Source organism: Balaenoptera physalus (genome assembly GCF_965194825.1).
Source record: "Balaenoptera physalus genome assembly, chromosome: Y".
NCBI lineage: Eukaryota > Metazoa > Chordata > Mammalia > Artiodactyla > Balaenopteridae > Balaenoptera > Balaenoptera physalus.
In genome coordinates, this window is record NC_138904.1 from 15,664,411 (window position 1) to 15,690,373 (window position 25,963).

General features: G+C 41.0%; 1 protein-coding gene and 1 long non-coding RNA gene across 14 annotated transcripts in view; one reads left to right on the forward strand and one right to left on the reverse strand.

The window, feature by feature from the left end:
- The window catches only part of LOC309653332 (testis-specific Y-encoded protein 10-like), a 55,255-nt gene extending 29,622 nt beyond the window's left edge, over window positions 1-25,633 (forward strand). For 5 of the 12 annotated variants that reach the window (XR_014259093.1, XR_014259094.1, XR_014259097.1 and 2 more), the window contains 7 exons: window positions 20,926-21,638; window positions 22,225-22,323; window positions 22,442-22,553; window positions 22,651-22,796; window positions 22,911-22,980; window positions 23,642-23,834; window positions 25,165-25,633. Coding sequence is in view for 3 of the 12 variants with exons in the window: in XM_082447942.1 (XP_082304068.1) it covers window positions 21,303-21,638; window positions 22,225-22,323; window positions 22,442-22,553; window positions 22,651-22,796; window positions 22,911-22,980; window positions 23,642-23,685 (807 nt within the window). In the remaining 9 variants the exon portion in view is untranslated. Of the gene's footprint in view, window positions 1-20,925; window positions 21,639-22,224; window positions 22,324-22,441; window positions 22,554-22,650; window positions 22,797-22,910; window positions 22,981-23,641; window positions 23,870-25,164 lie in introns of those variants that run through there. The other 7 variants (XR_014259100.1, XR_014259101.1, XM_082447940.1 and 4 more) reach the window with 4 other exon arrangements.
- Window positions 644-10,407, reverse strand: LOC309653469. Of its 2 annotated transcripts, XR_014259204.1 has the most exons (4): window positions 10,364-10,407; window positions 10,001-10,081; window positions 1,648-1,864; window positions 644-1,219 (listed from the first exon to the last, which is right to left on the reverse strand). It is a non-coding gene; the product is annotated as an uncharacterized lncRNA (long non-coding RNA). The 2 variants fall into 2 exon arrangements; XR_014259205.1 differs by lacking the exon at window positions 1,648-1,864 and having other exon boundaries at window positions 10,364-10,403.
- Window positions 25,634-25,963: the final 330 nt, after the last annotated feature.

Sequence of the window (25,963 nt, forward strand, 5' to 3'; positions counted from 1 at the left end):
AAATGACATGACAAACACGTGCTTACTTCAAGGAGGTCCATTAAATGGACTTAGGTACAAATAACCATAACGCTGATTAAAAGAGGAAAATAGTAGGGGGAATTTAGAGAAAACTTCAAAATTATAAAAACTAAACTACATATTCAGCAACTTTATTTGGATGTCACTTATTATCCCCCTAGCTGGGTATTTCTAGGCAGACTACCTCTACTGCTTTTAGTCTGGTTCAAGCTATCATTTCTGCTTCCTTCTCACCCATCCTTATCCCACCATTTGTTCTCATCCAAGCAGGCAGAATGACACTCAGAGTAAAGGCCAAGGGCTTTATTTTGTTATCCCTTGATCTCAACGCTTAACATTTTTCCTTTGTTCGTTTTGCTACAATCCAAGAATCGTAACCTCCTGTTCTTTCCATAGTTTCAAAGATTATTTTTAATAAGTTCTCTATTTCTCAAATTTTCTCAATGAAAATATTCCAGCTTTATTTATTTTTATTTATTTTTTTAACATCTTTATTGGCGTATAATTGCTTTATAATGGTGTGTTAGTTTCTGCTGTATAACAAAGTGAATCAGCTATACACATACATATATCCCCCATCCCCTCCCTCGTATGTACCCCTCCCACCCTCCCTATCCCACTCCTCTAGGTGGTCACTAAGTACCATCCAGCTTTCTTTTTGATCTTAAGAATAAATGTCTCTATGCATCTTCTTTTACATAGTGATGATATATATTTACATATTATCTATATGATTATGTAATCCTCATGAAGATTACATCTGTGAATTGCAGTGGAAATAAACTTTCTTTTTTTAAAAATTTTATTTTATTTATTTTTTATACAGCAGGTTCTTATTAGTTGTCTATCTTATATTAAACTTTTAAAATTTATCTTGTTTAACGAGACATCTACCCTCTTAAATTTTTAAGTGTATTGTATAAGATTTGTCAATCTGTATACAGTATGTTGTACAGCATATATCCAGAATTTACTCATCTTGCATAAATGAAAGTTTATATCTATTTCATAGAATTTTACATACATTTTTATATGCCCCCCCAAAGGTAACTGCCCTCATACAGTAAGTACCCAGCAGTCTTCTGGATGACTCCAGATGAGTTACTTTCAGTCAGGTGGATATGTTGATGGCGGCAGAATGAGAGGTCCACCAGCTTAACTGACAACTTCTTGATACTGCTCCCAAAGTTACCGTGGTCTGAAGGAATAGATATAGGAAGGATTGTGAGATATGGGTTATTATGTCTCTTAAATATTTTATACCATAGCCTCCTAAGATTTTTACAGTATATCTTTCAATTTTTTTAATTGCATAAAATTCCTGAAATACCCTCACTTCTTTCCTTCCATCTCATCTCATATACACTTACGTTATACACTCTTGGAATTTGTAGCTCTTCCCAAATCCTTGCTAAATAGAATAATAGAACACAGAATAATTGTAACCACTGATAGTTACTTTACTTCCTTAAGGACTCAGTTGTTTCCCCCTGTAAAGTGGAGTAATATGGATTTAATTATTAATAGTTTTTAAACTTTCCATTTTATTTTCTGCTTCATTTGCTTTTTTATAGTAATTTCTAAACTACATTTATGATACAACAGACCGTAACTCTGGTGGCTTACTCTGATATTGGTATATCCTGCAGTGTCTGTACTGGCAGTTATAACAGCTCTTCCAGAAGATGTTATAAGTGTGAGAAAGCGGTATTTCTTCCCTCCTGATAGGGTATTGCAGGAGGACCACCCTTATGTCTCCTTTGACTGGATCTTTTCCAGTCTATAGCCATGTAAGACACCTTCTTGATCAGTGACTCCTGAAATGTCAGAGTTTAAATGTTTCCTAAGGGAAAAGAAAAATAAAGAACAACATAATAAAATTAGAGTGAGAAAAACATTTCATTACACTTCCATTTAAGCCAAAATGTCTGCCAGTATAAGGTCTCTTACTTACTTAGCAATATAATCCAACAAATTTCTACTTTATATCCCTGTAAACTGAAGTTCTGCATTACACGCTGAATACAATTTGAGTTTTAGAACTTCAAGCTTCATTTTTAATATAGTTTCCAAAGAAGATAAAAGTCCTTTTAATGCATCAAAATCCAAAGCCAATATAGTTAATTATAATGAAGCAAATATAGAAATTAAACATAACTATGATTCCCTTACGGCTCCAGGTATACTTAAAGTTTAGTCAGACAGCTGGCTGTGGAGAGGATCGACCACCGACTCATGAATAATAATGCCCTGGCAGGTTTCAGCCATGGATACTAGCCATGGGATGTCACTGGATGCTGACAGTGGGGCAGTCATTGGGGTCAATGAGCTTAACCACTGCTTTTGAGAATTAGGTACTAAAAGGGTCAGATAGTGAGGGGAAGAGGTAAACATAACATGAAAAACAACATCTTGTTGAATGATTAATGAGATTTGTCATCCTACATTTTTTTATTTGATGAAGATGGAAAAGAGGAGAATACAGAGAAGAATGAGAAGGGATAAAGGTTGCAAAAATGGAAGATTAAGTGAAAGAGAAGAATGAATAAGAAATAGGAAATGAGATTAAAAAAATGAGAAAAACAGAAGATATTTTAAGAGGTTAAAGAAAAACAAAAGTATCTTCCCCAGTACTAAGACAAACAAGAGGAGAAAAATTCCAGGTATCTATAACTTACTACCACATCAGTGAAAAAACAATCCCCAAAACTGGTAGAAGCAAAGTGGAGCTTTCATGTTGGCTCACGTGTATGTGAATGCAAGAGAGGATTCTAGTAGAATAGCTCTCAAGGTTGAGACTGAGATTACAGAGTACAGAATGTCTGACATCACAATAACTACTAGTGAGGTAGCTACCTTCCTTCTATCACAATTAATCAACTAGAAATGTTATACATAAGAAATTTAATGAAGTTAGATACTTTTAAATTAAAATTTTTATCTATCTCAATATTAACTTTCATTTTTGGAATGGGACAAGCAATATCCCAGTTCCACACCTTGAAAAATTTATGATCTATTTGGGCATTACCACGTGGCTTTCTTTACCTACTACATACTACTTATTAATTAAAGGAATTAGGTAGGCCTATATGACCTGACATAGAAGTTAATGAAATATTGATTGATTATAGTTTAAAATAATTTACAGATGAATACACAAATGATAGCATATTTTATTTATACGCTTACTCACATGCCCGTACCTACTTACTCATCACTCTCAACTCAGAAATACTTATCGTATAAATTTGTAGAAAATTATCTCAAGACCTAAATTCACTTTTCTATGATGGCAATCTGGGGCAAAGAGAAACTATTCAATCATTATTTGCCAAAGCCCTCATACAGAATGTGCTATATATGGAACACATAAACATGAGGAAAGAAGCTTTTACCCTAATTGAGTTTTCAATTTAGGGGAAGAATATGTTACTTAAGGTGAATTTCTCCTGGCCAATCCAATATAAAATCAATTATATAAGAATAAATTTACATTTCATATCATATGAGTCATGAGGTAGCAGCCAAGTCAGCCTTACGATTTTATCAGAAATCTGAGTTCATTCTATCTACTTGGAAATTTTTGTACTTGACATCCATCCTCAAGATGACTGAAAGATGCCTTCTCTATTCCAGAGAAGAAATGAAATAGGGTAAAATCTCATACCTTCCAGCTGAGTCAGACATTTAAGTCTCAATAAGTAGCCTTTTCTGACACTTCCAATGCTCCCTATTGTATTTCTCCCTTTATTTCATACTCTGTGCAAGGCACTACTCTTATCAATTCAGCTTTATGATAACACTCAGAAACATTTTAAAGTAATAAATTTGTAAAAATGACCACTCACAAACGAGAGGAGCACAATGCTATAATAATGAGCTATGGAAAAACTATAGGTATTAAACGTACACTTGAATTAAAATCTGAAGGATGAGTAAAAATCAAGCAAACAAAATTTGAGAAGGGAGTTACTACTCTTTAAGTAACTTGTTTAGAGGAAACAAAGCTTGTGGTATCCAAGGTATTTAAAGAGAGCCAGTTAAAAGAAAGTAAAAAAAACAAGAGAGGGGAAGCATCATAAGGGCAGAGAAGGAGATACTTACTCAATACAGCCCTGCGAGAAATTCTCAGCGCCCCCTCTTCTTCCAGCAGTGGTCATGGATTTTTATACTGGGTTTTTAATTATTCTTAAAGGTAACAGAAAAATATTCAAGGACTGAGGTGATATCAAGATGGCAAACTAGGAAGCTCCAGGATCCCATCCGCATTCCAACACCAACTCAACAATAATATATTAATTCAAATACCTTTGTGGGAGCTCTAGAAACCAGTCAGGATCTGCAGCAACCAAGCAAGTGCACAATCAGAAAAATCCACACTCAGAATGTTACGAAATTCCATAGCATTTTTGTTTGCTCTTGTCCCAACTCCTCCCAGTCTTTCCAATTGTTTCTTTCCAATTGCAAAACCCTGCAATTGGAAAGAAATAACCTATCCCTGGTTCCTCCTACAGGATGGAAGAAAAAAAAAAAAAAAACCAAATGTTTGCCGTTTTATGGCCTGATGATAGCCAAAGGGTTGGTTTCTGTCCTCACTGACTGAAAGCTCAGAAAGGTTTGGAAGCATCGTTTGGATATAGGTTGGAGGCCACTGAACAATGGCAGGTGCCACAGCATGTGAAAACTGCCAGAAGAGTAAAGACCTGCAAATGGCTGAGTACAAGAGATTACGGGAACAGGAATATAATGGAACATCTCAGGCCCTAGGAGAAACAAGACTGGGCCTCTTAGAAAAATAAGGCTTGTAAAAGTAGATGTATATAGGAAACAATTGAAGAAAAACTACATGTGGAAGCCTACAGAAGCACATACCCAGAAAAGGCCTGAGAAGACCCAAATCTTCTCTCCATAATAGTTAGTAAATGTCTTCTCCTGCACCAACCCAGACTGCAATGTTTATTACAAATGCCAGATTTTCAAAAAAGAGATAAAAAACAGAGAAACAAAAACCAAGACAAAAAAAAAACAAAACAAAACAGGAAAGCATGGCCTATTCAAAGGAACAAAATAAATCTCCAAAAACCAACCATTCAGAAATTAAATCTTTGGACTTATTTGACAGTTTATTTTTTCTGCATTATTGAGATTGTTTGGCATATAACAATAAATAAAGTTAAAGTGTACAATGTGTTGATTTAATACACATACACTAGAGATGATTCCCAACAAAGAGTTAGCTAACTCCTCCATCATGCCACAGAGTTAACCATTTCTTTCTGTGGTAAGAACAGTTATGACCTACTCTCTTAGCAAGTTTCAAACGCACAATACAGTATCAATTACAGTAACCATGCTGTATCTTGATCCTGCCACAGCTAATTCATGTTATAACTGGAAGTTTGTACACTTTGACCAACATTTGCCCATTTTCCCCACTCCCTCAGCCCCTGGTAACTACAACCCTATCTGTTTCTATGAGTTCAGTTTTTCTAGTTTCCATGTATAAGCAGTTATGGTATTTTGCTTTCTCTGCCTGACTTAATTAGGATAATACCCTCGTGGTTCATCCATGTTGCCTTGCCAAATGGCAGAATTTCTTTCTCCCTCATGACTGAATAATAATACACTGTATAGATAGATAGATAGGTAGATAGATAGATAACATGATGAAGGGGTAAAGATGCAGCGTTTTCTTTATCCTTTCATCCCATTAATAGACATAGGTTGTTTCCACCTCTCTCTCTCTCTCTTTTTTTTTTTTTTGGCTGCATCATGCCACATGCAAGGTACTAGTTCCCCAATCAGGGACTGAATGCAGTTGAAGCGCAGAGTCCTAATCACTGGACCACCAGGAAATGCCCTGTTTCCGTATCTCGACTATTGTTTCTATATCTTGACTGTTGGAGATACTGCTTTGTATTTTCTTTCTATATATCCATAGAAACTCAGTTGCTGTATCATATGGTAGCTCTATTTCTAATTTTTTGAGGAACCTTCATACTGTTGTCCATAGTGGTTACACCAACTTACATTCCCACCAACAGTGTAGGAGGGCTCCCTTCCTCCACACCCTCTCCATCACTTGCTATCTCTTGTCTTTTTGATGATAGCCATCCTAACAAGTATGCAATAATAGCTCATTGTAGTTCTGTTTTGCATTTTGATGATGATTACCAATGTTGAACATCTCTACCTGCTCTTGTTGGCCATCGTATGTCTTCTTGGGAAAAATTTCTATTTAGTTCCTCTGCCCAGTTTTTAATCACACTGTTTATTTACTTTTTTGGCATTGAGTTATATGACTTCTTCACATACCTTGTATGTTAACCTCTTATTAGATGTATGACTTACAAACATCTTCTCTCATTCCATACATGGCCGTTTCATTTGTTGTTTCTTTTGCTGTGCAGAAGCTTTTTAGTTTAATGTGATCCAATTTGTTAAGTTCTGCTTCTGTTGATTGTGCTTTTGGTGTCATATACAAAAAAATCATTGCCAACACCAATATCAAGGAGGTGTTTCCCCTATGTTTCCATCTAAGAGTTTTACGGTCCCAGTTCTTATAGACTTACTTAAATCTGTAATTCAAGTTAATTTTTGTGAATAGTGTAAGATAGGAGTAAAATTTCATTTTTCTCCTTGTGGTTATCAGTTTTCCCAACACCATTTATTGAAAAGACCATTCTTTCCCCATTGAGCATTTTGGTTGCCCTGTCAAATATTAGTTGGGAGATTTATTTCTGAGTTCTTGATTCTGTTCCACTGATCTAGGTGTCTGTTTTTATGCCAGTATCATACTCTTTTGATTACTCTAGCTCTGTAATAGTTTGGAATCAGGAAGTGTGATGCCTCCAGTTTTGTTCTTCTTTCTCAGTATCGCTTTGGCTACTCAGGGTTTCTGTGCTTCTGTACAAATTTTAGAATTGCTTTTTCTATTTCTATAAAAGACATCAGAGGAACCTCCCTGGTGGTCCAGTGGTTAAGACTCCGTACTTCCACTGCAGGGGGGCACAGGTTCAATCCCTGGTCGGGGAACTAAGCTCCCACACACCGCATGGCGTGGCAAAAAAAATTTTTAAAGCCATTGGAAATTTGATAGGGATTTCATTCGGTCTATAAATGGCTTTGGATAGTATGGGAAATTCAATTAATTATTCTGATCTAAGAATATGGGATATTTTTCCATGTTTTTCCTAACGTCATCAAAGCCTTTTTGTTTTAATGTACAGATCTTTCACCTCCTGCATGAAATTTATTTCTAAGTGTTTTATTATTTTGATGCTTTTTGTAATTGGACCATTTTATGTTTTTCAGATGTTTTGTTGTTAGTGTACAAATATGCAATTATATGTAAATTTTGTATCTTGCAACTTTAATGAATTTGTTGATTAGTTTTAGCAATTGGTGGTGGACTCCACAGGGTTTTCTACATATAATATCAAATCACCTACAAACAAAGATAATTTTACTTCTTCCTTTTAAATTGGATGCCTTTAATTTTTTATTCTTGCCCAACTGTCCTAGCTAGGACTTGATGTACAATGTTGAATAGGAGTGGTGAGATTTTACCCTTTCTGCCTAGAGTATGATGTTATCTCTGGCTTTGTATATGGTCTTTATTGTGTTGAAGTACATACCTTCTATACCCCGTTTATTAGGTATGTTTATCATGAAAAGACATTATATTTTGTCAGGTGCTTTTTCTCCATCTATTGAGATGATTACATTATTTTTATCTTTCATTAACAATGCGGTGTGTCATACTTCCTGATTTGTAAGTTTTGAACCATCCTTGCATCCCAGGGATAACTTCCACCTGATCATGGTGAATGATCCTTTTAATGAGCTATTGAACTCCATTTGGTAATATTTTGAGAAATTTTGCATCTATCTTCATCAGGGATATGGGTCTATATAGTATACTTTTTCTTGTAGTGTCCTTATCTGGCTTTGGTATCAGAGTAGTAGCCTCATGAGATGAGTTTAGGAGTACTTCTTGTTCTTCAGTTTCTTGAATGAGTTTGAAAAGGACTGGCATTCATTCTTTAAATATCTAGTAGAATTTATCAGTGAAACCATACGGTCCTGGGCTTTTTTGCGTTAGGAGGCTTTTGATTACTGATTCAATCTCCTTGCTTGTTATTCGTCTGTTCGGATATTCTACTTCTTCATTATTCAGCCTTGGTGGGTTGTATGTTTTCAGAATTTATCAATTTATTGTCATAAAATTGTTCACATTAGTCTCTTAGGATCTTTCTATTTCTGTGGTATCAATTGTAATGTTTTCTCTTTTCCGATTTTATTTGAGTCTTTTCTGTTTTATTCCTAGTTAGCCCAGCTAAAGGCCTCTCAATTTTGTTTATCGTTTTGAAAATCTACCTGTTAGTTTCTTTGATCTTTTCCTTTTTTTTCTGGTCTCTATTTCAGTTATTTCTACTCTTTGTTATATCCTTCCTTTTTTAGAAAATTTGGTCTTAATTTGTACTTATTTCCTTGAGGTGTTTGTTTGAGATCTTTCTTTTTTCATAATGTTGGCATTTATTGCAATAAACTTGCCTCTTAGAACCGCTTTTTCAGTACCCCACTGGTTTTGATATATGTTTCCATTTTCATTTGTTTCAAGATATTTAAATTTCTTCTATGACTCACTGTTTGTTCAGAAATGTGTTGCTTAATTTCCACGTTTGTGAATTTTTGAACTTTTCTTCTGTTATTGATTTCTAGTTTCATACCATTATGGTCAGAAAAGATTCTTGGTATGATATTAATCTTCTTACATTTGTTAAAACTTGTTTTGTGACCCATCACATGGTCTGTCCTGGAGGATGTTCTGTGTGCGCTGGAGAAGAATGTGTATTCTGCTGTTGTTGGATGGAATGTTCTGAAAAATGTCTGTTAGGTCCATTTGTTTGAGGTATAGTTCAAATCCAATGTTTCGCTGTTGAATTTCTGCCTGGATCATCTATTACTGTTGAAAATGAGGTACTGGAGTCCCCTACTATCACTGTAATATGTGTTTTTCTCCCTTCAGATCTGTTAGTGCTTCCTTGATATATTTAGGTGGTCTAAGGCAGGGGTCCCCAACCCCTGGGCCACGGACCAGTACTGTTAGGAACTGGGCTGCACAGCAGAAGGTGAGCGGCAGGTGAGGGAGTTAAGCTTCGTCTGCCACTCCCCATTGCTCCCCATCGCTCGCATTACAGCCAGCACCATCCCCCCCCAACACCCCCAATTTTTCCCAGTCCATGGAAAAATTGTCTTCCATGAAACCAGTCCCTGCTGCCAAAAAGGCTGGGGACCGCTGGGCTAAAGTACGATCATCTTCGTCTCATTAATGTTTTGGCTAAAGTTGATTTTGTTTGATATAATTATAGCTACCCTACTTTCATTTGGTTTCCATTGAATATCTTTTTCTATACCTTCACTTTGCGCCTATGTGTGTCCTTACAGGTAAAGTGAGTCTCCTGTAGGCAGCATGTAGTTGGTTGTTTTATTATCCATCCAGCCACTCTATGTCTTTTCGCTAGATAATCCAATCCATTTACATTTAGATTAACTACTGATAGGTAAACACTTACCAATGCTGTCCTACTATTTTCTGGCTGTGTTGTAGTTTCACTGTTCCTTTCTTCCTCTCTTGCTGCTTTCCTTTGTAAATTGCTGATTTTCTGTAGTAGTATGCTCTGATTCCATTCTTTATCTTTTGTGTATCTACTGTAGGTGTTTGCTTTATGGTTATCATAAGGTTTATATAAAAATATATGTTTTACAGATAATTACACAATTTTATATATAATTATACACATAAATATTTTATTATTTATATTACATATATTTATGTTATGACATGTAGGGGAACTTCAAACCCACTTCAAGGTACACTGGCCCAGTTCTGCAGACATCGGACCCAACTAGGAGAAACCAAATCTATTTCAAGTGACCCATAATCAAGTGGCTCGAAATCCACAAGAAGTACCTCAGATCCAGATCTACTTCAGAGCAAAGAAGACTAACTTCAGGAATCCAGACTCAGTTTAGGCATTCCTCAGCAACAGACCTGGAAAACAGAAACATACTGCAAGTTCACAGGGTAAAAGATATGGGGCTCGCAACCTACTTAAAGGAATCAAGCCATCCTCAGGATACCAAAACTCAGTTTGGAGGACACAGATTCAACTCAAGGAAACCAGAAGTTTCTCAAGTAACCTAACACACCTCTAGAGACCCCAGATTACATCAAGGGATCAAGATTCAATTCACACACTCCCAGATATCAATCTATGAGGTCCCCAGACCCACCCCAGGAGGCCTCAGACATATATGACTAACACAGACTCACCTCAAACAGACCCAAATTCAACGCAGGCTCTGTCCACAGGACCCAGACTCTGATTAGAAAAGCTGACGTCAGTTCATGGGCACCAAACTTAGTACATACATCCCCAGAAAATACTCCAGAGGATCCCAGACACACCTCAGGGACCCCAAACTGATACTGGCCAGTCCTAATCCATCTCAATGACACAGAATTCCACAGACAACATATTAAAAGCCTAGAAACACCTCAGTTGATCCAAAGTCAACTCAGAGCATTCAGACTCACCTCTGGAAATCCCAGACCCAAGCTAGAGAGGCAGATTCAGTTTGAATAGTCCCAATCCACCTCAGAATTGCCAGAACCACCTCAGCAGACTGCAGATCAATTTCAAAGTAACTTGGCTCAGCTCTGGAGACCCAGACACACTTCAGAGAAACCAAATGCGTCAGGGGGTATCACAGAATAATCTCAGGTGACCCATATTCATTGCCATACATACACCTCAGGGATCCTAAACCTAATTCACAGGAATGAGTTAGGTTAAGCTCAGGCATCTCCAGACAACAGCAGTGTCCTCAGATACTCAAAAGAACACTCAGATCCACCTACAGGTCCAAGACTTGTTTCAGAGTACATACAAACATACCACTCAGGCAGGCCCACACACAGTCCTGGGAACCCACAACAGTACTATAGAACCCAGATGTCTTCAGTTACTTACACTAAGCTTAGGAGACAACAGATCCACCACATGAGACTCCATAACCATCAAGGGACCCAAGTCAGGCATCCCAGGTGTATCCAGATATATGCTTCCCAATAAAAGAAGAAAGTGGGGAAAAAAGACCACAACCCACATAAGGAAACCCACATAAGAGAGTTAGGTCAGGGGACCACAGACAGTACACTTGAATCTGGAGGCACAACTCATGAATTCCAGATCCAAAATATAGAGGTCAAGACCACACTGTGGGATCTCAAACCCACCTAAGGAAACACAGACACAGCACAGGAAATCCAGAATTAGCTGTCATCCCTCTGGGGAAAAAAACCATTAGTGTAGTTCTACAATCAGCACAGAAGAACTCCAAAGTCTTCTCATGGGAACTAGACTCAATTCAAAAGACAAGACTCGGTTGAAGGATCCAGACTCATTTCAGGGGAACCCAGACAGTAGGCACGCGGTGCTAGACACAAATCAGGATGACTGAGTTGTTTCAAATGAGAAGCCTGAGACGTGTAACAGCGATACCAGACCCACCTAAAGCTACACAGACTCAACTCAGGAATCTGCAAATAATAACTTAATGACCACACACTCAGCACTAGATACTGTGCCCAAGTTAGAGACCACAAACCTACTTCATGGACCCACACTCAGCACAGGAAGCCAAGACACAGATACAGCTCAGAGAGGCCCACACCTACCTAGAAATAAGCATTGACCAACATCATACAGCCCAGATTAATTTCTGGAAATCCATACTTATGTCAAGAGAACCAAGCCAAAATACTGGATATGAAGACTCAGATATAGCATCCATAGATACCACCCTCAGATGCACAAAGATAACTGGAAAAGGTCCCAAAGGTGCCTCAGGAGGACAAAGACACACACCCATGACTCAACTCAGGAGACCAATGAAATACCTTAGGTCATCTAGACTTAGCTCAGGCATCCACACTAAACACTTAAGGGGTCTCATTCCCTCACAAGAAGACCCACATCTACCACAGGGTGCCACACTTCCACATTTAGATTACCAATTCTCTTCAGTCATCTCCATATAAAACTCAGGAGGTCTGTGACATCAACAGGTAACCCAGCCTTCTTTAAGGGATCCAGATTTAGTTCATCAGACTACATACAACATACCAGGTGGTCTCCGATTCAACTCATTGAGTTGAAGATCAAAATGAAAAGGCCCACGATCCAATTTAGGAGAGTACAGACCCACCCAAGACCCAAATCAGATTATACAGATTCACAATGGGCATCAAAAGCATTATCCTAGGGTACACAGAGCCTCTTTGAAAGAGACCCAAACCCACTTCAATGAGACTCAAACAAACTTCAGGGACGCCAGGCCAAACTCAGAAGACCTTTGGTATACATCACATCATCCTGTTCAGACTCGGCTCAGTCACTCCCAGACAATATCCCAGTGCCTTCAAGCTTGTGTTACAGGCTCCAGGTAGCCTAGAATCACCTCAGATACCCAAACCTCTTTAAGGGCAATAATATCCACTTCATGAATTCAGACTCACCTCAAGCACCCCAGGCAATATACCTGGGAACTCAAAGTACACCATAGGGGTCTAAGCCCCAACTCAGGGTAAAATACAGGGGGCCCACAACCTACCTAATGGGACTGAACCATCCTCAAGGAACCTCACTCAGGTCAGGGGAAACAGACTCAACTCAGGGAACACAGAATCATGTCAAGCACCCAAACTCTCCTCTGGGGTTCCCATATTCAACTCACACACACCCAGACATCCACTCAAGAGGCCCAGACCCACCCCAGGGATCCAAGTCCTACATAATGGAATCCAGATTCCCTAGCATGACCCCAAATATCCACCAACATTACCCCAAAGTATCTAGACTCAGGTCCCATAGGACCCAGGCTCAAATCAGGAGATCACCTCATGGACACCATATAAATGAAAGGAAAATTTAGACATGTGACTGTAAAGAGTTTAAGAAATGTTGAGGTTAAGTATCTATTTTCTGATCCATATTCAAGTGGCTGATGACCAACGTGGGAATAATGGTAATAAAACCAATTTTCCACTTAAATGTAAATGGAACCAGTTAAGTTGTCTGATTATATATCTTAGTGAAAGTTAGTACCCCTGGATTTTAAAACACTGGGAAACGTTTTAAGTAATACTGATTTTAACTTTATTTTGGCGTACTTGATGTAACACAAAGGGTTTAGTAATATACTCATAAGTATAGCGTTATCTGGAGGGTTAAGGGTTTTTTGTCAGTGACTTCAGGTGACATTTAATTAGTAATGCTTTAAATTTGGGAAGAAACTTGAGTGTAAAAACTTTAAGCCAAATTGGAGTCTGCAAAACTAGTACAGAAATCTGCAATTTCCTTTTAAAGGAACAGCAAAAATGAAGTTAAGGGGAAGGAGAGTATTATTTGAGCCAAACTGAGGATTATAACTCAGGAGACAGACTCAGAAAGTTCTGAGGACTGTTCCACCTGTTAGAAGTCAAAGGCATAGTTACATACATTTTGAAGAGAAAGGACAGTATTCACATCAAAGTGACATACAGATATTTTACATGAAGATCACCAGGGATACGTAGTCTGGGTAAGCAGGTACAAAGTGAGCAGCAAGTCAACATGATCCCAGTACAGAGCTGGGAAAGAACAGTATTCTTTTTAAGAAGTTACACCGTAAGTGTCAGAGGAAAGTAAAAATAATTGACCTTTATGATCAGGAAGGCACTCTGTCTTTGAGGAACTCTGGCTGATGTGTAATGCAGACATTAGGAAGGGAGCGAGGATGTCCAAATGAACACAGAATTTTATGTTTAATTTTTCTTGGCTGGCCTTAAAGTACCGTATTGCATAAAATCCTAGTGGACATCAAAGGTTTGCTTTTAGTATCTAACATATCAGATTGATGAATCAAATCCTTAAAAGGAAGGGTAAAGCAAACCAAGTCTCGAACCCAAAACTGAACCGATTCCTTTTCCTGAGTACATGTTCATGAAAAACCCATAAAACTCTTAAATGTTTAACAGTTGGGTGATCTTAAAAGTACAGGGATATTGTGGGTTTGGTTCCAGAACAGTAAAGCAAGTCGTGGTTTTGGGGTTTCCCAATAAGAACACGAAAGATTAGTTGATTGAGAAACCAGAAATAGGATGAAGGTATATTTCAGAGGAGCAGTTGCCAACTTTGGTATTTTGGTGAGTTCCTCACTGTAAGCTAACTTACAGAGACATGTTTTCATTCACCTATCCTGTAGGATTGTGAGGGTTGAATGAGAAGAATATAAACTTCCTAGCATTATTTGTACTGTAACAACAGGTGCACAGGAAATAGCATCTATGATACCTTGCCCCTAGGAATTTTGAACTCCAACAAAAAGATTCTTGACAAGATATTCTGTTTATTATAGTGATAATATTTGTAAGAAGATGAAAGGAGTAACCTAGAAGATAAAATTTCTCCTCAACCTTGGAACAAGAATTCTGTATTTGAACATGTTAAAGTAAATGCTGAAAATCGTAAACAGTGCTAAGGCCTGTCCTGTTAAAAGTTTTTGTAGGAACATAACAAATTTGCAGTACAGAGAATAAAAAGTAAATGCCAACTATAAGTTTATTTAAATTTAAATGAGTGCTGTGAAGGATATTAACTTTTAAAGTTTTCTGTATGTTTTACATATGAGAGTAATACAGGGAGATAAATAATTTTAAAATTAGTCCTGTGTGTGGTTTACCTTAGTTGGCTTGTTTTGAAAAATGGCATTTAACCCCCAAATGTAAAATTTCCTGTTGAAAAAATTTGTAAGAATTAAATGTTTTTCTGTTGACTCGAGTCATTGAAACTGGTTTGTAATGTTAAAGCATATCAAGTTGCCTTCAGAAACTACACTGAAAAACCTACACAAGGAAATTTTCTTCTGTTCCTTGATTCAGCAGTCAGTATTCTAGGCTTTGTTCCATATGCTAAACATAAAGGCAGTGAATGAGATCTTACCTCATGATGTGTATCTTCTAATGGAGCTGACACTCAACACTCTGGATACATAGTAGGACATAATTTGTGTTTAGTCTGTGTTTCATATACAGTGAATTTGAAATCACCTATGATTTAGCCAGAGATTGAACGATGTTCGTGAAAATTTATTTGCTTAAAGGGATTATCTCGTACACTGCTTATCTTGTTTTTCTTTGGTAGTTTTGTGTTTTTATAGGTGTTAGAGAAAACCTTTCTCACTTGCAGTTTAATTACCGTTTTATGTCTTGTCAACATTTTTAGACAATAGTTTACTTTAAAAAAAATTTTTTTTTAGCTGTTCTGGGTCTTAGTTGTGGCATGCGGGATCTTCGTTGCAGCGTGGGAGATCTTTAGTTTCAGCATGCAGGATCTTTAGTTGTGGCACACAGGAACTTTTAGTTGTGGCACGCAGGATCTTTTAGTTGCGGCACACGGGATCTTCATCGCAGTGTGTGAGATCTCTAGTTGTGGCATGCGGGATATTCTAGTTGTGGGGCAGTCGAACTCATAATAGTTGCAGCATGCGGGATCTAGTTCCCTGACTAGGGATTGAATCCGGGCCCGCTCCATTGGCATCGCAGAGTCTTAGCCAGTGGGCCACCAGGGACGTCCCTGTGGACTTAAGAATTTTAAGAATTCGTTTAAGAATTAACGTTTATCTTGAAATTAAAAAGTTATATATTTTGTCTAAAAGTGTTACTTTAGAGTTTGGCTTTTTACACCTAGATCTGTAATTTCCTTTTCTCTTACTGTGTTATAAGATAGACACTTTCATTTCTTTGAGACCAATTTTTCCACTGATTTATACCATGAAAGTTAATTTGTAAATATGCACATGTCTTTTTCTAGGCTACCTATTCTATTCATTCTTACAGTGCCAAATACCACATTACATTATATGATCGTTAGAAATAATTTAAGAATTTCACATTAATGCAAGTAATTTGTTTACTGTTCATTTTTATCTTAGTTATTTCTGGAGTTTTGACTGACATTACTTTAGATTCATAGCTGAATTAGGGGACTTTAATGTCTTGAGCTTTCCCACCCATCTTTCCTTATATTCAGACCTTTAATACCTGACAGATTGTCTGGAAAGGCCCTTATTACATCATTTCTTAGCTGCATTCCTAAGGTAATTTCTAATGTTTAGATTTTGAATGATACTTTTTACAATTATAATCTTGGGTGAATTATAATTGATGAATAGGTGTCCTTTTGGTTTTAAAGTTCATTTATTCAAGTGATATTTTATTAAAAATAGTTTTTAGATTTCTCTGCAATTTTCTACATAGTCCATCCTTTAAAGAGAAGTTTTGTCATTTGATCTGTATCCTTTTTTTTCTTCCTCCATCCTGAGGAATTAAACTTTGAGTTGTATTTGCTGCAAAATTGTTAAAAGCTATCTTTGGATTTACTTTTAAAACATTTCTCAATTTCATGGCTGCTTATGTAACCCAGTCTTTCCTATTAACAGAAAATATGTATTTCTCCACTAGTTTTTAAGAGAAATGTATTTGTTCCTTTCTTCCTCGTGTGTAAACACTCATTGTGTCCCCAGTGAATTTAAGGTTCTTGCTCATGCAAAGAGTTTGGCCATGAGACAGCGAGGTTAAGGAAGTAAAGTGAGGATTTATTTAAGCAAGAATACGCTCTCAGAGGGAGAGCAGGCAGATAGGTGAGGAGCTGCTGCCCTGGGTTCCACTGGCAAGTCAGTTATGAGGGGCATACAAATGAAGGGGTGGCATACTCATTGGGGAAGCAGGAGTTTGGGGGCCGTATTCCCTGTTTCTTTCCAGCTCCAGAAGGGATTTTTTGTCCTTATTTAGCTTCATCAGAAGTGTCATGGCCTCAGTGCGTGGTGCGTGCTTCTCGTCTGCAAGGCTTATTTTATCATAGGGAGAGCAACAGGTTACGTTTGGAAGCAGGAGATTCCTGCCTTTCCTCATCTTTCTTTGTCTGCCTTCAGGACACTTACCACCCAAAATGTGCAGTTTCCTGTCAGTCGGGAGGTTCCTGTTTTTCTTTGTCTGCCCATGGACCCCTGCTGTTTACAAGGTGCTTGCTTTCCTGCCACCTGGCCCCTCTTCCATTACTCTGCTCATATCCAGCTACTTGCCTGCTGTAGCAATTGCAGTAATCTTAACCTCGCAGTCCTTTAATTGCATTGCAGTCACTGAAAAACACATTTATGGCATGAAACAGACCTTCTGGCTCTACTGCTTAACAGCCAGATTTAATTTTGTTCATGAATGAGTGATATCCAAACCTCTGTCACATTTTCTCAGACACCGTCTGAGATTTAACGTCAATTGTTTTTCCTCTCTAGTGTTTCTTTCCTGCCAACTACAGGATTAAAATATTAAACAATAATTATTGAAATAATAAAAATTGTTTGATTTCCCCCTATATGTACTGAACTTGTCCCTTCCAGTAGACTTGCTTGGAAGCTGCTGGTTGGCCTACATATTAGGTAGAAACCATAAACCCCCTAAATTAGGGAACAATTATAACTTTGCCGGATTTAAAGATCAGCTTTTGTATAATGCATACGGCTGTTACCTATCTAGACGATGGAAAGTGTCCCAATAAATACTAACTGATCACCATCAACTGATCAGCTGCTGTTTACAGGAACACTTTCCATAGTTTTCTCAAGTGCTCAATAATAATGGGTAATATAAGATTAAGAAACTACCAATGCAAAGCATTAAAACCACAGATCTTTCTAACACGACTTTTAAGAAATCGTATTTCCCTATTGTACCCTGGATAGCCTTCATCTCCCGGACAAAATAGTGTTTAGGGATCTTTCATAGGAAAGAATCTGTGAGGAAAAAAATCCTACTTAAAAATGCATATTTTGGATTTTCCTTTTTGTCTTTATACTAACTGATTCAGAAGTTTCATCTCTATCCGTCCTGTGGCAGGCTGAGTAATAGCACCTAGAGATGTTTACATTCTAATCCCTAGAACATGAGAATGGATATGATACCTAACATGGTAAAAGAATCTTTGCCAATTTGATTAGGTTAAAGACCTTGAGATGGGCATTTATCCTGGGTTATCCAAGGGGACCTAAAGTCATCTCAGGGTTGTTACAAAAGGAAGAGGGAATCAAAGAAGGTGATACGAAAAGCAAAACAAAGGGTGGAGTGATGCAGCCATGAGCTGAGGAATGCAGACATCTTCTAGAAGCTGAAGGCAAGGAAGACAAACATTCTCTCCGGAGCCTCCGGAAGCAACTGCTGAAACCATAACTGTAGCTCCCTAAGACCTCTTTCAGACTGGCCTCCATAAGTATAAGATAGTTTGTGTTGTTTTAAGCCACTAAGTTTGTCGTACAACAGCAAAAGGAAGCTAACATTTTCTGTATTATGATTTTTAGGTAACTGTATTTCAGTATTAGATTTGTAGAACCAGTACTGCATTGCTTATCTCACATTTGACAGGAACATCTTACTGTATGGCAGGTCTTCTGCCTGCCCCTGTGATTCTAGATAAGAAGACCTCTTTCAGTTTCTTCTCCTAATGACTTGTAGGCTTTAAAAAATCCTAGGAACTACTAATATCTCTAAAATGTGTATGGCTGCTGGGATACTAACCATAGAGGAAGATTTGATAAATTTATTTCACCAATATCTTCAATATATGCTGAGTACTCAAGACTGGTAATAATGAATTCTGAGTAATGGGTTAAGTGGTTATTTAATTATTATGTTTCCACAGTGTCTGCCCCAGAAGAGCCAGATAGTACTTTTCAGACAATTTTTGGTTTTTATTACTTGCAGTGGAGATAGAGAAGTATATATAGCCAAGGATATTTGTTAATGATTATACACCCAAACCAAGGGTACATTCATACTAAGGAGAAACATATCATATATATTCTACTTTACAACTATCTCCTTTCATTAGATTATATATTATTGTATATACCTTTCCTATCAAAGCATTTAAATTATGCTCTGTTCTGTCATGAGGCATTTACAGGTAATGTATGTCTGAGTGGAAACTACCTGCACTCTATGCCCATCCTACTCCTAGTTGTTTCCTGTATTTTGTCATCTCAGCTTAAATTTCCCTTTCAGTGAATACGTTCCCTGTGTCACCATCTTTTTAAATAGAGATCGTACATACTAATATAACCAAGGATTGTTCCTTCACAGTTTATCATTTCTCAGTTTCTCATTTTGCAGAAATACATCATTCATGTACTTCTTTTACAAACGAACTTTAGGGCAGGGACAACACTTAAGTAGGATGGTAAGTTGCTATGAAACAATAGCTATTTACTCAACCAAAGTGGCAGTGAAAAATTTCAAAGGTAAACACAGATATTTAAAATGGATTACTTAACAGTAAAGAAAATTTACAATCTGTTATCAGAAGCAGGTATATATTTCCCTTATTATTTTCTAGCAGATCCAATTACATATATTAATTAAAATTCTTAACCATTAAAACTCCAATGTCTAGATAAAACCAAGAAGTAATCGGTAACCATGTGTCATATCAGCATTTCCTCACTGGCAAACTTATGAGTATATTCAATAACCACCTCTAGAAACATATATCGTCTCACAGTGTAGTTTCTTTCCTCAGTGTGGTATAAGACGTGTCCAATAACGTCAAGCATCTTTAGCTTTTCTCTAATAAGGCAAAAGTAGGTAAGCTGACTTGCTAGGCATTTAATATTTCAGTATTTTATTTTGGAAATTATATGGATATTCACTGAATTCTCATCATTTAACTTAAGGTAGAAAACCTCTAGATTCAAGTTACCAGAAAGGTTCGGAGAAACTATTTTTAAGTAACATACCATGACACAAAATTATTCTCAAAGAGTTTACCTAAAAGCTGTAATCCCATTTATTTCTATTTTATTACATATGAAAATATCAAAATACCATTTTTTGTTGTTGACAAATTTTGTAACAGACTAGATGAGGTTGCTGACTTTTAGTTAACCTAAGTGCAATAAAAGTATTATACGTGGTGTTGATAACTCTAAAGACATTTAGAGTCTGTATTAATTAAACCAACATATGAACTTCTCTGAGAGTTTAAGTCTCCAGAGGGGACAGGGATCCCAGGAGAGTGGGCCACGGAGGGAGGGACCAGATACATATAGAAACAAGAACGCAGACACACACACACACACACACACACACACACACACACACACACACACAAAGGCCGAGAGGAGACAGACAGACACTCAGACGGAGCTCTTCACTCCATGGCTTTCCTGCACTTGAACAAAGGAATTCAAGTCTAGCAAAGAGCTGGGTTTGCCGGACACTCGCCTCTCATGCCACAGAGCTTCGGGCTCTCTGTCCCCTGGAAGAAAACTATCCAGCAACCTTGGCCACCATGCATTTCCTTGTACAGTTTTTGAGAGCTCCCAGTGGTTAAAGGTCCTGAGGGAAACCGCATTCTGATGTTCTGATTTCCGAGCGGGAACTCCTGGTTCCAATTGACACAGGCCAAATAGGTATCGCAGGGCACCCGGGAATGCCAGACACAAGGCCGGAGGCCTCGCTGGAGGCGAGCTCCCTGGGGAACCTGGGCCGCTCGGTCTGGGCGTGGCAAAAGGGGTGTTTTGGGGGACCCGGCAATCCTGGAGGCTGGCCTGTTTCCACAAGGCGAGGGGCGAGGCAGCCGAGGGTGACGCCCACTGTCCTCGCGAGGCAGCCGAGGGTGACGCCCACTGTCCTCGCCCTGATTGGTCGTGATGGGGACGAGCAGCCTGGGCGTGGCTTGCAGCTCCTTCTCGCCGCCTGGTCACGCGTGCCTGGTGGCCAAAGGTCCTGCGCATGCGTTTCAGACCTCTTCACCGCAGAGGCTCCAGGGAACGATTCAGTCTGCAGCGAAGCGTGACTGCGGTCGCTGGTGCTGCGTTCTCTGCCGCCCACGTGCTGAGCTTCCAACTGCCACACCGTCGCCGTTGCCCCAGCGCAGAGCCAGATCCACATGGGCAGTAAGGCGGGGCCCGGGGAAGGCGGCACTGCCCAGGGACCCGGGGTCATCCTAGGTGTGGGAGGGGATCCTCAGGAAGCAGGGGCCCGCGGGTCCCCAGGTGTGGTGCGGGAGGTGGGTAGGGTGCCGGCACTAGCTGATGGGTGTGGCGAGGAAGCCGCCATCTTCAGCGGGGAGGTGGTGCCGCAAGGCGCGGCCCGGTTGTAGGGAGAGTTGGTGCGGATCATGCAGGTGTTTTGGCTGCCTGTGGAGGACATCATGGAAGAGATGGAGGTGGTGATGGAGGAGGAGGAGCAGGAACAGCAGGAGGAGCAGATGCTGGTGGAAGAGCCGGAGGAGAAGCCCCAGGAGGAGGGTCAGGAAGAGCCAGGGCCGTCCCCGCAGAGCGCCCCGTCCCCGCTGGAGGCGCTGGAGGCCGTGCAGTTAGAGCTGGAGCCTCTGAATAGGCAATGCAGCCGAGCCTGCGCTCGTCTCAATCTCAGAATACTTGGGAGGCGGAAGACCTATCTAGAACACAGAAGCACCATCATCCAGAGCATCCCTGGCTTCTGGGTCAAAGTTGTATCCTTAATTTTGTAGTTGAGAGACCACGGGGTGGCTGGGCTACAGCAAGAGGTACCTAACATAGAGGGCCGTTTGGGTACCAAAATGTATCCATTGGATTTTGCATTGTGGGCACACTCATGGAAATGTGATCCTGAAATTGTGGGGGCATGCTGATTTTCTGCATAGCAGGAAGCAAGACTAGGGCTTTAGTTGCAGAGGTCCAAAAAGGTATTGTCATTAGTACCAGGGCCTCTTGAGACAAAAGAGTTGTCTTGTGCACAGGTTCTCCTTGGAATAACCATCAAGGGAAATGGGGGTGAGAGTGGGGAGTTATGAATGCTCATCCTAGTTAGAGCCAGGAGTGTTTGCTGTGCAGATATAAGCTTGTTCTGTCCAGATGGAGGTCAGGGCCTCCCTCTCAGAAACGGAGGCTCCCTGTTTTCGTGCACAGATATGCACACCCCGAGGGGCTCATTGTGCCTTCATGCAGTCTGTATTGAAGGAATAGGACTACATACTAGTGGGGAGTTGAGATCAGACACTCCTAGGCTGCTCTCTAGGCTCGCTCTGTGCTCGTAGGCCTTTTACCTCCGGCATCTAGAGGCTCCTTGACGTAAAGCAGTTTGTGAACCACCCCCAGATGTCAGCCACGATGAGTGACCTAGATAAAGACATGCTTAGCTACATGACCAACTTGAAGGTCAGGCTGGGGAGGCTGAGGCTGGGGAGGAGAGGGGAAATGATTTATCCCGGAAAGCAGGAAAGAGCAGGTCTACTGGAGACAGATTTCACCCTCCTCCTCCACTTTGTCCCATCAGGTGCAGAAACTCAGCTTTCCCAGTGATTGCTGCAAGATCGTGTTGTTTTTCGGGAACAACCGCTATTTCCAGAATGAAGTGGTTGTTAAGGAGTATCTCATTAACGTCACTGGCAAGAGACAGCTCCCTGGACTGTGGGGGAGGGCAGATGGGGTGAGGTGAACTTGAAACATGATTTAGGCCCTTCTCCCATGCTCCTTTTCCCACAGGATACATGGCAGCTCATTCCACTCCAATTCAGTGGCACCGGCATTTTAAAAGTGAGGCGTATAGCCGCAGGCACCACAGCAGCAGCCATGACTTCTTCAGGTGGTTCTCTGACCACAGCTTTGCAGGATCTAGCAGGATTGCTGAGGTGGGGTGCCTCTGGGCCTCCTCAGCAATGGCGATGTTGTTTGGCTGCTCGTGGGGAGGGGTGTGGGCCTGGCCTGGCCTGGCCTGTCCCGACCGGGCCCCTTTCCCCTACCAGATCATCAGCGAGGACCTGTGGCCCAATCCCCTGCGCTACTACCCCAGGGAGGAAGGCACCACCGGGACAGGTAAGTGAGAGGAGGACAGGTAGGTGAGGGGCCCAGGGGCTGGGCGCTGAAACGAGTCAGCTGGGTCATTTATTTCACTCATGGAGAAGTTGAGGCTCAGAGGCATACAGTGACACCAGGGCGTGAGGGCATCAGGGTGAGACAGCACATCTGGAAAACTGCAGTGCAGAACTGGTGCTGACTAGGGAAGCTTTAGGCAAGTGAAGCAGCATGAGCGTCAAAGTCACTGAGATTCAAAGGTGCACGTCTCTGAACTGTCATTCCATGGCCGTCAACCCCACCCTCAGGCCTCCTGTACCGCCCCCTTAAATTTGGGCTTGCCTCAGGTTCCCCCCACCACCCCCTTTCCACAGAGGTCTGTGAGTCCCCTTTGGGCAAAGCCTTAAGCCCCGCTGTCCCGTCATTTTTTTCTGTTTTGATCATCACAGTCACCTTTTAATTTTCTCATGCATCTCCTTCACCTCCCACGGCTATGGTGAGAACAGTGGCCATTTTGCATAGATGATGAAGAATCGTTTCTAATATGTGGTTGGAGGAAATGTAAGAGATCACAGGGAATGTGACTCTGTCTCCTGGGCAGGGCCTTAAAAAGTTAAAGCGGTCTTTAGCGTTGTTCAGGGAGGATGGGTTATTATGTGTGTGTCTGTGTGTGTTTCCAAAGGAACTCCCGATGTTGAGATGCGTGTGATGGAGCATCACCCTTGACCTAAGAAGCTGCTTCAGATGAAGGCGAACGGTCAACATGGTTGTCCTGCACACGAAGAAATGAAGAGAGGTCTGGTGGTGAAACGTACAGAGAGGGAGACACCAGTAAACCTGGAATAAAACCAGAAGATAAATAAGCAGCATCAGTTGTATGTGTTTGTGTGGCGTTTGTGCAGGGGCTCAGGGTAGATACATCAGGCGCAGGTAGGCTTCTCAGTTTGCTGCCTGGGAGTTACCAGTCCATGGAGAGCTGTAGAGGCGGGGGGAAGTCATACTTTGGGATTGCATCAGAGGATGCAGTTCTTCCTGTGGGATGGGGGTTGGGGAGGAAGGAGAAATAAGAGAAGGGCTGGTTAACTGGGGCCTGCCATTTTTCCAAGGGAAATGTGGAAGTTCAAGGAAAGGGGCTGGTGAGCTAGGGCCTGAGGTTGAAATGCTGGAAGTTAATTTTGTTGGATAGTGGTCCTCCATGTAACCTCCCTGTTGCATATCGTCAGACACTTTAATGGGATACAATGGGAGGAAGCCTTAACATTTAATTCACTGTTGGACCAGATGCCCTTCTAGTGTATGTGAAATTGTGGGGGCATGCTGATTGCATATCCCTGTTGCATATCATCAGGCACTCTAATGGGATACAATGGGAGAAAGCCTTAACATTTAATTCACTGTTGGACCACATGCCCTTCTAGCGTATATGAACACAGGGTCTTTTGCTGAGACAATTAGCCTCTCAGGGCTAGGGTTCCAGACAACATCTTAGGACATGGGGGTATAAGGTATATGGAGGGCATGTGGGGAGGTGAGAGAGACACGGGTGGGAAGGCAGTGAGGGTGTTAGTGTGCTCTGGCAAAGGTGACCAGGGGAAAAGGTAACTTTGCCGGGAAGCGGATAAGCAAACCAAAACAGATTCCCTCACATCTGAGTGAGCTCACGTGAACTCTGTTCTTTTTTCCGGGGGACTCAGTTTGGGTACAAAGGGCACACGGGGAGAGGTGCGAGGTGAGGGGAGTGGGGAGTTGGGGATGTTAAACAGGCAAGTGCCAGGCCACCCAGCTGTGTGCTCTCTGTCCCGTGACGGCACAGTGGTTAATATCCCTATTTTCAGACAGGCTTAAGCCCTTTGCCCAAGGCCCGCTTGAGACCAAGTCCCCAAAAAGTAAACAGTTTTCTCATGAACGCTCTGGTAGCGGTGTCCCGTCCTCGCTGAACGGCTGGACACACTGTGTTTCAACCACAAAGGCGCTGTCCTTCTTCTGGGGCCTTGCCAGCTCTCTGTGCCCCTGAGGCCAATGGGAAGACCTAGAGCATACCGAGCTCACCCAGGAAGTGGTGAGCGCTTCGGGTGCTGCTTGCCAAGTGGCTGGCTGCTTCCCAGAAGCACGTGTGTCTCTGGACCAGGCAAAGGACAGACTCTGCCACAGGCGGAGCAGGGAATGTTCAGTGTTTGTCCCCCCAGTGTTCTTCTCTCTTCCCAGATACAGCGGCTCCAACACAGGCGTCCCTGAGGGTGGCGTATTGACAGTACCATTTCCGTCCCACATGTTGAGCTCTCACTCCACAACTTTTGGTAGAAGAGCCTTCTCCCAAAAGCCCCAGCTCTTTCCAGGACGAGGGGTTGACAATCAAAGTTCATGGAGCCACGGATGTCCCCTTCAAAGTGCACTGAGTTAGATCGCCTGCTCAGTGTCAGGTTTTGTATTTGAACATCTACACCCCAGCTATGCCCCTTCTACAGTGGAGACATCCGAAGGTCTAGAAGGCAAGGCTTGGCCTCTGCCAGCTGCTGTCCCCACAGCCACGCCACAGACACTGTGGAAACAGGTCTTCTCAGCTTCTTGAACTGTAAACCTCAAGGAACCCCTGGGGCTGCCGCATGCTGGTCCCTGTCTTTCCTGGTGCTGGTAAAAATAAACTATGCTCTAATAACCCTGCAGTGGGAGTGGGACAGCATATTGGTGCGTGGTCTTAGGGGACCTCAGACGGGGCTTGTTCTAAGGACTCCAGGGTATTTATCCACATTCAGAACATTTGGTAAGGTCTTGCAAAGGACTTAAACACCAAAGAAAAGGTTGGGACAGGGTCCCCCAACTCCTAATATCTCCTGCCAGTGCTTAGGTACCAAGGCTATGCTTAGGTCTGACGTGTCCTGGAGTGAAGCGGGGCAGACGTTCATGGAACAGGTAGCGGAACTGTAAACAGTGGACGGTTGACTTGATTGTCATTCTCTGGAGACTTGGCATGATGTGTGCCCCAGAGGCTATAGCTTACTGAGTT